General features: G+C 37.1%; 1 protein-coding gene across 1 annotated transcript in view; it reads left to right on the forward strand.

The window, feature by feature from the left end:
• Positions 1–13,487, forward strand: part of TMEM131 (transmembrane protein 131) — a 246,218-nt gene that overhangs the window by 177,634 nt on the left and 55,097 nt on the right. Inside the window, exons 12-17 of the mRNA XM_045445797.1 lie at positions 5,283–5,391; positions 8,814–8,922; positions 9,735–9,888; positions 9,983–10,153; positions 11,229–11,339; positions 11,435–11,569. Coding sequence (XP_045301753.1) covers positions 5,283–5,391; positions 8,814–8,922; positions 9,735–9,888; positions 9,983–10,153; positions 11,229–11,339; positions 11,435–11,569 — 789 coding nt within the window. The remainder of the gene's footprint in view (positions 1–5,282; positions 5,392–8,813; positions 8,923–9,734; positions 9,889–9,982; positions 10,154–11,228; positions 11,340–11,434; positions 11,570–13,487) is intronic.

Here is a 13,487-nt window from a genome sequence, read left to right on the forward strand (position 1 = left end):
GAGATGGTTAGACAGGGTTGTCTCAGAGGAGCTGACATTTGAGGTAATAAATGAAGAGTAAGAAGTTGGCACCCCTAAGAAAGCTAGCTGACAAGTGTTACCATCAAAGGGAACAGCGATTGCAAAGGCCTGAGGCAGAAACAACTTTGGATGTCCTGGGAAAGAAAGGAGGGTTGAACATAAAGGGAGGGCCGGAGGGTTGATCCTGGTTTTCTGGGCTCTGGGAGGTGTTTAGATTTTATTATAAGTGCAACAGCAAATTACAGAATTTTAAGCAAGGGAGAGACATCATTTGATTTATGTGTTATAAAGGTCATAGTAGCTAGTTTGTGGAGAATTCACTGCAGGAAGTTAGGAGTCCATTGCAGTGGTCCACTTGAGAGGTAATGTTAGCTTAGACTTCTTACCTTATCAGCCAGGAAACAAACCCATCTACCATGGAAACTGAGTTATAAGAGAGCTTCCTAAGGTTTTTTCCTGTATCTTACTACATAATATGCCATACTTAGAGACTGACATATTTTTATAAATGTCCCACCTCTGTCCATTTCACAAATATATAATATCTTTAGGATGACGTAGGCATTGCCAGAAGCTGGAGGGTTGTTGTTTTTTTTTTTAATTCCCCTTAAAGGAATTCAGAGTTTCTTCATCTTTCTAGATATGGGACTCCTGAGGCAAGCATCTGAAAATAAACAGTTCTCACCTGTTAATGGACAAGATACTCAGGTTCAAGCCTGTCTGACTTTGATTGTCTGTAATGCAACTTTGAGAATATGGTTTTTCCTCAACACTTAAAAAACATTAATGCAGTATAAATGATGGAATAAATTTGCTTTGAGATATCTTAAGAGGAACATTTGCATGAAGTTTCCTTACTAATTGATGAATAAGAATGACAGATATACTTTAATTTTACCAGTGTAAACTTGATATGAGCTTTAATAAATTTGTGTATCCGTTGTTAGAAATACAATTGTTACATACTGGAAGGTTATTTTCCTTTTCAAATGTTTTTCTGAATAGTTTTAGAATGTGCTGGGCCTTTGAATCTCACTTGAGAGTTACTGAACATTAGTTGGGTATGAATATCGTGAGAAAAGGCTAGAACTATATTTAGAATATGTGCAAGCTGCCTTTCCCGGGAATCTTGCCATATTTTTTTCTACTTCTCCATTATCTCTAGTATGCAACTGTTAGTAACTGATTCTAAAATAGATTGTTAGTGTAAATATGCTTAATACAAGTTAATGATTTTGTATTATTTTTCATTTAAGGCCACCAGAATAGGAAAAAAAAAAAAAAAAACAGAATGAGCCACTACTTAAATGTTTTGTTTGTTTAGCTTTGTTTTTGATTCCTTGGAAAATGGATTTTTTCATTTTGTTGGGCTTTTTTTAATAATAAGTGAACAGTTCAGATCATTTGTATAAAACTTGAGTCAATGGGGCCCCTGGGTGTCTCAGTTGGTTAAGCATCCAACTTTGAGTCAGGTAATGATCTCAGGGTTCATGAGTTTGAGCCCCGCATCAGGCTTGCTGCTCTCAGCACAGAGCCCACTTCAGATCCTCTGTCCCCATGTCTCTTTCTCTGCCCCTCCCCCACTTGTGTGCACACTTTCCCCCTCTCTCTCTCTCTCTCTCCCTCCCTCCCTCCCTCCCTCCCTCCTTCTCAAAAATAAATAAAACATTAAAAAAGTGAGTCAATTGAATGTTTGCTTACTATTGGTGCAATAAAGAGAGAAAGAGAGAAGGAGAGAGTTAATAATACTGAATATAAAAATTTTCCTCTAGGGGCATCTGGGTGGCTCAGTTGGTTAAGCATCCTGCTTCTACTCAGGTCATGATCTCACAGTTTGTGAGTTCAAGCCCCACATTGGGCTCCATGCTGGCAGCTCAGAGCCTGGAGCCTGCTTCAGATTCTGTGTCTCCCTCTCTCTCTCTGCCCCTGCCCTGCGCTTGCTCTCTCTCTCTCTCTCTCTCTCTCTCTCTCTCAAAAATAAATAAACTTAAAAAAAAAAAGGAAAACAATTAAAAAAATTTTTTCCTCTGGTAAGGAAAATCTTAGAGTAATATGTTACATGTGAGAAAAACATTTTTCATCAAGTACTCTAAGCTCCTACTAATTACAGTGACTGTTTTAAATAAATAAATAGTTTTATTTAGCTATTTCTGTTATGGTGTTGTGCAGGCTAATAGCACTCAAAAGGTGTCGTCGTCATTACTAATGAACTGCTACTTGCAGTCTTTAAGCGTGTTTGAAAATGGTCAAGATTCCATTCCTACTCTGACACATTCAGTAGAGCATGTGGGAGTCCTCTGCAAACTACAAAGCTTTATACGATCATCTCTCTAACAAATCTTGACCTCAGGGTAAAAGTGCTCATTTGAAAAAAGAACAAAATTAATACAACCACCAAATTTTGTAAATAGATGGAATCTTAGAAAATACCTAATCTAATCCCCTAGTGTTTTACAGGTAGGAAAAATAAGGCCCAGAGTAGATGGGCAGCTTACTGAAACTGACACTTCTAGTTAAATACTTAACATCTTTTTTGTTGCATAAATTCATCAAATGGGATTGTCACGTACACTTCTGTACTGCTTTCCTTTCCTTTAGAAGAAGTATTAGTGTAGGTATGTAATATATGAAACCTTCCCGTTTTATAGTCAAACTGCTTTGTTTTATTAAAAATAACACACACACACACACACACACACTCTTTAAGGGATGAAGAGATTTGTATTTTAAACGATTGCTACTAATCACAAGCATACTGATAATAAATATATCAATATGAACAAATCCACTTGCAGCCCCAGTTAGAGATTCCAAAGCAAATGAGAAGTTCAGAAGAAAGATGAAAGAGTTAAAATACCAAAAGACCCTGAGGCCAAGAGCTCAGGCTATTAAGATTTCCAGCTCAGAAAACTGCAGAACCATCCTTAGGGTCATCATTCCAGGCCCAGTAAAGACTAACAAGCAGTGAGGAGGGAGACGCCCCACCATCTGGTAGTAAAAGCAGTGTCTGTAATCTTTATGTGTAACCAACTTTCTTCCCTGTGATAGCAGACCAGTGCAAAAGGAGCAGTTTTTCTTCATACTCTCTCAGGTGCTTCTTGTACCTTCATTCCACCTTTGTAGTCAGATTCCACCTTTACGGATGTACTGAAGGGTGGGTAGGGAGACGGGGAAGAACTTGGTGACTTGCAGGGACCTGGCTGCACCCATGTTAGCAGGCGTGTGCCTGGTGGGTGTCACAGAAAAGAACTGTGTTCTTTCTATGGGAAGCATCAGGCTTTGACAAGTTTATAAAGCCCCTGAAAAATCAGCAAAAAACTCCAGAAGCATTTTGAGACCAAAGTAAGATTCTAAATGAATTTTTTTTTTTTTTTTTTTTTTTTTTTTTATTGAGAGAGAGAAAGAGATAGAGCACATGAGCTGGAAAGGGGCAGAGAGAGAGAATCTTAAGCAGGCTCCGCAGGGCTTGATCCCATGGTTGTGAGAGTGTGACCTGAGCCTAAATCAAGAGTTGGACACTTAACTGACTGAGCCACCCAGGTGCCCCCTAGTTGAATTCTAAAGGAAGAGTATTGATCAAGATTTGTGTACAATACCATGACTTCATTAATACATGTTTAGGCACTAGGATGCCAGTAAGGGGCCCAGGCCCTGAACCAAGTCAGGAACATCTGGTTTCCAGTCCCGCCTCTTGATGCCTAGCTACTGAAACATCACTCCATATTGCAAGGTTCTCTTCATCTGTAAAACAGGGAAGGAGATGGGGATCTTTAAGGTTCCTTCCAATGAAAAATGCTTTGTGTCAGTAAGGTAATAAAAAAGTAACTGCACCTTAAACTGTATTTATTTTTCTAGTTTGCTCCAAAAGTGCAAGCTTTTATGGTATTTGTTATTATAGATTTAGTTGTTGAATAGAAAAATCTTATTTTTTAAGTTTAAACTGTTCTGACCCCTCCAAGCTACACAGCCCTTCAGTCCACTGCTCAGTCCCACAGCTGGGAGTACAGCCTTGCCTGGTAACAGTGGCATGCCTCACTTACACAGCCATGCCCTAGGGAGGTAGAGAAAGTCCCATTAGAAGTGGGATCTGCAAGGGGCACCTGGGTAGCTCAGTCGGTTGAGTGCCCAACTTCAGCTCAGGTCATGATTTCATGGTTTGTGGGTTTGAGCCCCACATCGGGCTCTGTGCTGACAGCTCAGAGCCTGGAGCCTGCTTCAGATTCTGTGTCTCCCTCTCTCTCTGCCCTCCCCCACTCATGCTCTGTCTCTCTTTCAAAAGTAAGTAAACATTAGGGGCGCGTGAGCAGCTCAGTTGGTTAAGTGTCTGACTTTGGCTCAGGTCATGATCTCATGGTTTGTGAGTTCGAGCCCTGCGTCAGGCCCTGTGCTGACAGCTCGGAGCCTGGAGCCTGCTTCAGATTCTGTGTCTTCCTCTCTCTCTGCCCGCTGCCCCCCACCCCCCCCCCCAGCTTGCACTCTGTCTCTGTCTCTCAAAAATAAACAAACATTAAAAAAAATTTTTTTTAAGTAAGTAAAAAATAAATATTTTTAAAAAGTAAGTAAATATTAAAAGAAGAGGAAGAGGAAGAAGAGGGATCTGCAAAAACACTGTGGCAGAGGAGTACTGGCTCCCAAATTCACATCATTCTTCATTTTCAGGATGTTATTCAACATAGTCAGGATGTTACATTTGGTATGGTGGAGTTCTTTAAGAGGGACCCTATCATTAAATCTTCGTGTCTCCTTTTCTCATATATGACTCATTATACCTTTTTTTTTTCCTGTTTTATGTATTCATACCTAGTGTATGGTACTAGTTTGTCTCTAGATTTTTACACTCACTTACTGATCTTAAACTCTTCCTATGGCCATCATTTTATTGCATGAAGATATTCTGATGAAATTAATGTGATGTTGTGCCAGTTTGACCTATTCTATTGATTTATTGATAGAGCACACATGTGCCAGCTAGGCAGAGGGAGAGGGAGCTAGAATCTTAAGCAGGCTCCATACCCAGCATGAGCCCGTCGTGGGACTCAATCCCATCACTGTGAGATCATGACCTGAGCCAAAATCAAGAGTTAGACACTCAACCAACTGAGCCCTCAGAATAGGCTCCCCTGGCCTATTCTGTTTAAAGGGAGCGCATAAAGTTAAACTTCCATTTTTTTATTCTGCTGCATGTTTCCAGTACACTCTCCAGTGTAATGTAACTGAACCATGAGACTAAAATAATGATACATATTTTTTTCTGTTTGCAGAGTGTTCGACCTACACCACAAAATGACGCTATAACGGTACACTTTAAACCAATTACGTTAAAAGCTTCAGAAAGTAAATATACCAAGGTTGCAAGTATTAGTTTTGATGGTAAGTATTCGGCTTTCACTCTCTAATGGGGTGATCTTATTTTGATAAACTAGAAGACATCTCTTCATATAGAAACCCTGACCATTTTACAGTCAGATTTTGTATTACTGCTTAGGTTGGTTTATCTTATAAACCATCACAAATTCTTATTTGATTGCTTCATGAAAGAAAATGCAGCTTCATAAAGTGAAATTAGTATTACCAAATACATTAGGATTGGAATTAAATTTTTGTAATCTGGGCTTTCACATATATACCTAGTGAATATATAGTATTTAAGGTATTTACCTTAATTACGAAGTCATTATTTTTTGTAATTGAGTGATAATGTATTTGAGTTTCAGAAGCATGTTTGAGAATAGAAATAAAGTATTCCCTGTAACAGTTTCCTATATTGGCTTTTTAAACAGGGAAGACAGCTCTGCCTACCTAAAATAATAGCCTTTATGATAGCATTGTCAAATTAGATTACTATGATTTCAAACATATATATTGTATATTTTGATATTTGAAATGTTAACCCAGACTTCAACATATCTTAATAGCATGTTTTTATCCAGCTTTATCCCCTATACTAGAACATTTATTGAATTTGCTGTCACAAAAATTTTTAAATAGTGATTTGATAGCTGCTTAACTATGTATGTAATTACATTTAATAAGAACTGAAATCCAAATGGGGCTTTTCTCAAAAGGCCCTTGCAGGGTGAGGAGCCCTGAAGCTTATATTTTGGCTTTATGATGGAGCCACCTCTGCTCGTAGCCCACATTTCACATCTACACTCCTCATCACAAGAGAGCATTTGATCACTGTGGTCTACCAAGTATAGCAGAATACTGGAAGACTCTGCACAGTGTTTGTGAGGGCATCTGTGCTTACTCCTTGCACTTGAGGGCTCTGGGGAGGATCGGGAGCAGTGCACAATCTGGGTGCCAAGCTTTAGTGTTCATCCCATGAGCTCAGAGAAAACTCCCAGAGAAATCAAGATTAAGGGGCACCTAGCTGGTTCATTCAGTGGGGCATGCAACTCTTGATCTCAGGGTCATGAGTTTGAGCCCCATACTGGACATAGCACTTACTTAAAATAAATAAATAAAATGTTCAAAAAAGTTTTTTTTAAGAAATCACGACTAGGGGCGCCTGGGTGGCGCAGTCGGTTGAGCGTCCGACTTCAGCCAGGTCACGATCTCGCGGTCCGTGAGTTCGAGCCCCGCGTCAGGCTCTGGGCTGATGGCTCGGAGCCTGGAGCCTGTTTCCGATTCTGTGTCTCCCTCTCTCACTGCCCCTCCCCTGTTCATGCTCTGTCTCTCTCTGTCCCAAAAATAAATAAACGTTGAAAAAAAAAATTAAAAAAAAAAAAAAGAAATCACGACTAAATATGTGGCATACTTTCATAACCCAGCTATCAAGAAATAGTACTGCAGAAGGTTTTGATGCCACAGTTATTTCCAGATCTTTGATAAATTATCTTCTCTGTTGCTGGGATACCACAGTCATGTCCACCAGTATTAACATCAGCAAGTACATTGTCTTCTCTTACTAAGAAGAGCAGCCAATAGTAATTCCTGACCCTAAGAATGTTTAGGGTCCATCCTTCTGATAAATCCAAGCAGTGGGGGAGTGTTCACCAGGAACAGTTGTCCTATGTAGTTCTCCCACACTGTTCTTCTCCAGCTCCTGAGTTGACAACCCAGTGCAGTATTTCCCTTCTTGATATAAATGAATGTCAATAATGTTAGTTCTCCTGAGATCATAGATGCTAAAATAGTATTTCTTAAATTATGTAAAATTTAATATAAAGGAAAAGCATCTTTTAAAAGTAAATGATACGTTTCTTAAAAGTGGTTTTTAGGGGCGCCTGGGTGGCTCAGTCAGTTAAGAGTCCAACTTAGGCTCAGGTCATGATCTCGCGGTTTGTGAATTCGAGCCCTGTGTTGGGCTCTGTGCTGACAGCTCGGAGCCTGGATCCTGCTTCGAATTCTGTGTCTCCCTCTCTCTCTGCCCCTCCCCTGCTCATACTCTGTCTCTCTCTGTCTCTCAAAAATAAATGTTAAAAAAAAAAGTGGTTTCTATTACCATGGGAATGGTGTCACCTTCTCCCTCCCCTTCCATCCTCCCATCCATAGTAGGAATATTGTACAGCCCCCTAAAATAATAAACTAGTAATAGCCATATAACAAGCAGAAAGAAATGAGGTTTAATGGGAGGCATTTTTTTAAGTTTATTTTTTTATTTTGAGAGAGAGAATGTGTGCACATGTGGAAAAGAGAGAGAATCCCAAGCAGGCTCTGCACTGTCATGTGGAGCAGACGGAGCCTGAGGTGGGGACTCAGTCCTCTGAACCGCGAGATCATGACCTGAGCCGAAATCAAGAGTTGGACACTTAACTGACTGAGTTACCCAGGCACCCCTTCTTATTTGGGGGGGAAAAGGGGGCAGAGGGGGAGTTTTTAAAATCTGAAATCACTGTCTATACATAGCCACATACTAGATGTCATACCCTTTTTGTTGTTGTGTTGTTGTTGTTTGTGCTAAAGTTGGATTACACACATTTGCAGAACTAACTGGAAGTGTTTCTGAAGTACCTTAAGTAGGATAAAGATAAACAGCTTCTTTATTTGCTTTGAAAAGAACATCTAATGGGTACCCAGATTGGATCCAACTGAATCTATTTCTGTAATTCCAGATGGATTTATTCACAACTGCTACAAAATGTAAAGATTTTACTTCATCTGTAAGGGCAATATGATGGCAGGGAGAGTCTTATACTGTGAGTTCGGGTAGGCTAATACACAACACCGGATGCTTCTTGCACCATGCTACTTTCTTGGTGTTTATAACAAGACTCTGGCCATACAAGGAATGTTATTTCTTAATACAGCTGTAAACCAGGGGTTCTCCATGGGGGCCAGTTTTGCCTCCTAGGCCACGGGACATTTGTCAGTGTCCACAGACATTTTTGGTTGTCATATCTGGGGGCTGCTACTGCTATCTAACAGGCAGAGGCCTGGATGCCACCAAGCATCCTACAAAGCACAGCACAGCCCCTGCACCCCAGAAGGAACTAACCTGGCCTACAACGTTACTAGTGCCCAGGTTGAGAAGCCCTGGTGTGAGGAAAGTCATGGCTTATGGCTCTAGGGAAATAGCTCAAATACAGTGTTTTCCCTCCTGAATTGTGTTCACTTGTTAATTCCTTATCTGTTTAATTCCATTACTGGAAAATTAAAATATTTTTCTTCTTTTGGATAAAAAGTGTGATAATTTGATGTAAAATGTAAAAGTCTCCTCTTTGCCAATCTGAAACTTCAGCTTTGTTTTTAAGATTTTGTCAGCTTACATCAAGTCACTCTCATCCTGCTCTGTATATAAACTCTGATAGCAAAAGGTGACAGAGATTATTTTTTATGCTTCCTTTTAGCATCAAAGGCAAAAAAACCGTCTCAGTTTTCTGGGAAAATAACTGTTAAGGCAAAGGAAAAGAGTTATTCTAAACTTGAAATACCATATCAAGCAGAAGTTTTAGATGGGTGAGTTTCTCTTTAAAGTAAGCTTTCTAAGTTTTCACTAATCAGTAAATTTTGTTTTCCTGCTCATTGACCCTAGCGAAAGTAGTATCCAAATTCACATAAACTCCATGGAATTGTTGAAAAGAACAACTTCCACTGTAAAGGAGAAAAATCTCCTGTTTAACTTTTTTAGAAGAAAAAGGTAAATAGGATGATATAATGTGGGCTTAAATAAAGTCTTAATGATTCAGTAATACAATAGAAAAATGAATCTATGATTTTTAAATAATATTCAAATCATTGAAGCTGTTTCCTTTCTGTAATTCCTTCTGTAACATACAGTCAGTTGTGGCTTGTTATTAAGGTATATTGTCACTTGAAACAAAATCATTTATATTCCTTTTAATAAACTTATAAACAGTCTTCTAGAATTACAGCTTTTTATAAATGGGCAGTAAAATATGTAGTTCATTTTCTGATTATACTTGAAATAATAATAGTTCAATATCCCTCTTGGTAGGGACTCATTTTAACAAAGCTGGTTGCAATTAAATGATGAACATGATTTTTCTTAAGTAGCTTAAAACTTTTTCTGTTAATACGTCCTTGATTTTACTTGACTGCATATAATTCAATAGAGAATAATTCTTTATATTACATGTCAATATTTTGTAAGCTAAGTTTTGTTTTAAATCATGTGCAGTCTCTAAAATATTTATAGTTATACTTCTCCAGTTATGTCCTTAATGCTAAATGTAAAGTTATTAAAACAGAAGAACTTAGATTTTAAATTAACACATGGAGGTAAAAATGATTTATGTTTTTTCAAATAGTTATTTGGGATTTGATCACGCTGCAACATTATTTCACATCCGAGACAGTCCTGCTGATCCTGTGGAAAGGCCAATTTACCTTACGAACACTTTCAGCTTTGCAATCCTCATTCATGATGTATTGCTACCAGAAGAAGCCAAAACAATGTTTAAAGTATGTCTGGGAACACCCATACTTTTAATTTTACTAATCTATCAACTAGATGATGCTGACACATTGTTTTTTTTTCTCTCCCCTCACTTCCTAGGTTCACAATTTCAGCAAACCAGTCTTAATTCTTCCAAATGAATCAGGATACATTTTTACTCTGTTTTTTATGCCATCCACATCATCCATGCACATAGATAACAATATTTTACTTATTACCAATGCTTCTAAATTTCATTTACCTGTGCGGGTATATACAGGATTTTTAGATGTAAGTATGTTACCTACCTTTAAAATTTTAACTCTACCCATCTTTTGTGTGTTCAGCTATTATTATGCAATCATTTTGTACAGGTACATACTTAAATTTTGCCATTTTCTGAGCTCTACAAGTTGGTGTCATCCCTCCTCAGTCAGTACTTTTCAGATAACTGGTTTTCATCCTTCCCAGCGGCCATCTCTTATCATGTCACAGTTGATTCCTTCCCTTACAGCTTGTACTTAGATCTTTCCCACATTGTGCTTTCTCTTGGTTTTGCTTTTAAACTGTTACAATCATCGGGAAAGTAAAAACAAACTAAGTAGGAGAAAATAATAAGCAGAAAAAAACAATACTACAGGGAGGGTGAAGAGGAAAGTATTTAAGGAAGAGATGACTCAAACTAGGAAATACAAGGTGAAGAAGAGAGTCAAATAATAAAGATGAAAGTAAGGTGGTAAAGACACACAGTTGGGAATAGTAGGAAAGAATAAAGGTCTTTCTAATACAGAAAATAAGCCAGAGGAAAAAAATCCAAACTAAGCTGTCCTTAGGATAATCCATGAAAGAACTTTAGATAAGAAATAAAACTGATAAGAAAGATATAAAAGCTAAAAAGAAAATTAGAACATATAAAGATGTAGTTCTTCAAAAAGCCAACGTCAATAAGAATTTCAGAGCTGGGGGGACTTGCAGAATTATCCCACTTTTTCATTTGTTTTGCTTGAATAATTATATATCATGGCTGCTCTCATGAATGCATAATGTTTCCTGAGACCAAGGATTTTTTGCCTCATCCTCTAGGGCTCCACTTAACCTTCCCTAGTACTTTATCTTCCTATTTCTTTTATGTGCCTTTAGAGAAGCAATATTATTCCATAGAGACTATGAATGTTTTCATTTCTGATTACTCAAAATATTTCATTGTACAGAATGCTTAATTATATTTTATATATGTGTATATTTGTGTTTATTGACATAAAATATAGAAACCTTAGGATATCTTTATATAGCTACTTTCTCTTGATAACATTCTTTTATGTAAATGTGATTGTATATTTAATCTAGTTCTTTCATATCTTTTCAGTACTTTGTATTACCCCCTAAAATAGAGGAACGTTTCATAGATTTTGGCATATTGAGTGCTACAGAAGCAAGTAACATTTTATTTGCAATTATAAACAGCAATCCAATTGAGGTAAAAAAATATATATATGTTTTTATTCTAAATCACATTTAAGGATTTTATGCTAGTGCTGCAATAATCACTTTCATATCTTTCTCTTTTTTAAGTTGGCCATAAAAAGTTGGCACATCATAGGAGACGGTTTATCGATAGAACTTGTAGCTTCTGAAAAAGGCAATAGAACTACAATAATTTCAAGCCTTCCAGAATTAGAAAAATCCTCTTTATCAGACCAGTCATCAGTAAGTAAATTTTCTTATTGTTGCCTTAAACTTAGATGTATGTCTAAACCCCAAGTAAAAAACTATTCCTACAACACATATTTCAGTTAAAATTTTTGTGAGATTCATAGTAACATTTGTTATTTGATATTAAAAGGTTCTTGTGGGTAATCTACTTCAACCCCTCCTTTTATATTGAGGGCACTTGAAGCCCAAAGGAGTAAGTTCTGCCTTGTCATAAAAAGTTCTATAACAAAACTTAAATAATCTCTTTGTAACACAAGTGTCATTATAAGAGAAATTCCCATAGGTACTAAACTAACCCTGTGTTCATTGAATTTACTTGGCCAAAAAGATGGCCCTGCACACTGGCAGAAAGTGTTTTCGATTATACAGAATATTTGTGGCCAGTTTTCTGTACTGATGAGAAGAGAGTATCAGTGAGGCAAACACTGTTTGGTCCCTTTCTAGATCTGCCCTTGTACTTCTACTCTGTTGTATAAATCGGTACATTTGGTCATAAAGGAGCATGAAACAGAGATAACAGATACATTAGTCAAAGCCCTTTCCACTACTGAAAGTGGAACTTGGGAGTTTATACCTACTCAGAACAGAACTAGTAGAGTCACCTTGTGTGAGGAGGAGCTTAACATAATATCCATTAAGCTAAGGATAGAACTTTTTGTGGCAGTTTTAACAAAAGAAAGATAAAATGTCCTTACGCACAGAGATGGTTGACAAATATGCTTCCATGGAATGCCATAGGCTATAAAAATTGATTTAAACAGTTTATACTAGAAGGATCCCCAAAAATAGTTATTTTGGAGAGCAGTTTGGCAATATATACCACTCCTGGGAATTTTTCCTGTGGAAATAATTTGAAGAAGTAAAAGCTGGGAGAATGGAGATGTTTATAGTAACATTACTAATAATTCAAATACTTGGGAACAGTCCAGTACATAAAGTAAATCATGATTTTATGATTGAATATGAAGTAAATAAAAATTTGATGATTGTGTGTAGAAGCTTGGAAGAGGATTTATGAAAAGGGGGAAAACAGTACTGACATATATTCTAATTGCAACTATGTAGCATTCAAGCTACATAATCAGATATTTGTGAATAGTGGTAACTTATGGGTGTGTATATTTCAGTAACTTATAGTGTATTAAATTTGATTCAAAAATAAAGCCTCCTTTTAAAACAAAGATATATCCATGAGAAGTAATATTTGTCACTGCAAATGAGACTTTATTTTTAATAGAAATAGAATGCTGAAAACAGATAATAATTAGGCCAGCCATTAATGTGTTCCTTTCAACAGTAAAGAGTCAAATCATGTGTATATCTGCTCCCACGTAGTTGAGTTTTCTGTTTCCTAGTAAGACATTATAAACCCAATAATTCTAGAAATCTGGATCATTTCCTAACAATAAATAGCATATGTTAACACATACTATTTAAATTTGAGAGGTCCATTTAACAACAGAAAGCCTGTTTGACAATTTAGGGTTTTAGAATTAGCTTTTATATGAAACTCTAAATTTAAAAACAAGGGACAAAAAGATGAGATCATTGTTATGAACTCTTAAAATAGGAAGTTGTAGTGAGTTGCCAACTTCAAAATAGCAACTCCACAAAATGATTTTTTTAAGTTTACAGTGCCTAAACTTTCAACTGTTTTCCCAAAACCCAAAGCTATGAACTAAATTAGCATCCTGTTCCTTATGAAACACACATTGCCAACAAGTCCATGACCTTCAGACCTGTGTTCTGATTTGGGCAGCAGGAGTCATGATGAAAGTGTTAGAATTGCACAAAACCAACACAGAAAATGCTTCTAAAAAAGGAGAAAGCGAGTCTGGTGTGTCAACATTTGTTACTTTAAGGTAAATGTGAATTCTAGATAAAATATAACTACTAATAATTGAAGTACAGC

This window comes from Leopardus geoffroyi, chromosome A3 (genome assembly GCF_018350155.1).
Source record: "Leopardus geoffroyi isolate Oge1 chromosome A3, O.geoffroyi_Oge1_pat1.0, whole genome shotgun sequence".
NCBI lineage: Eukaryota > Metazoa > Chordata > Mammalia > Carnivora > Felidae > Leopardus > Leopardus geoffroyi.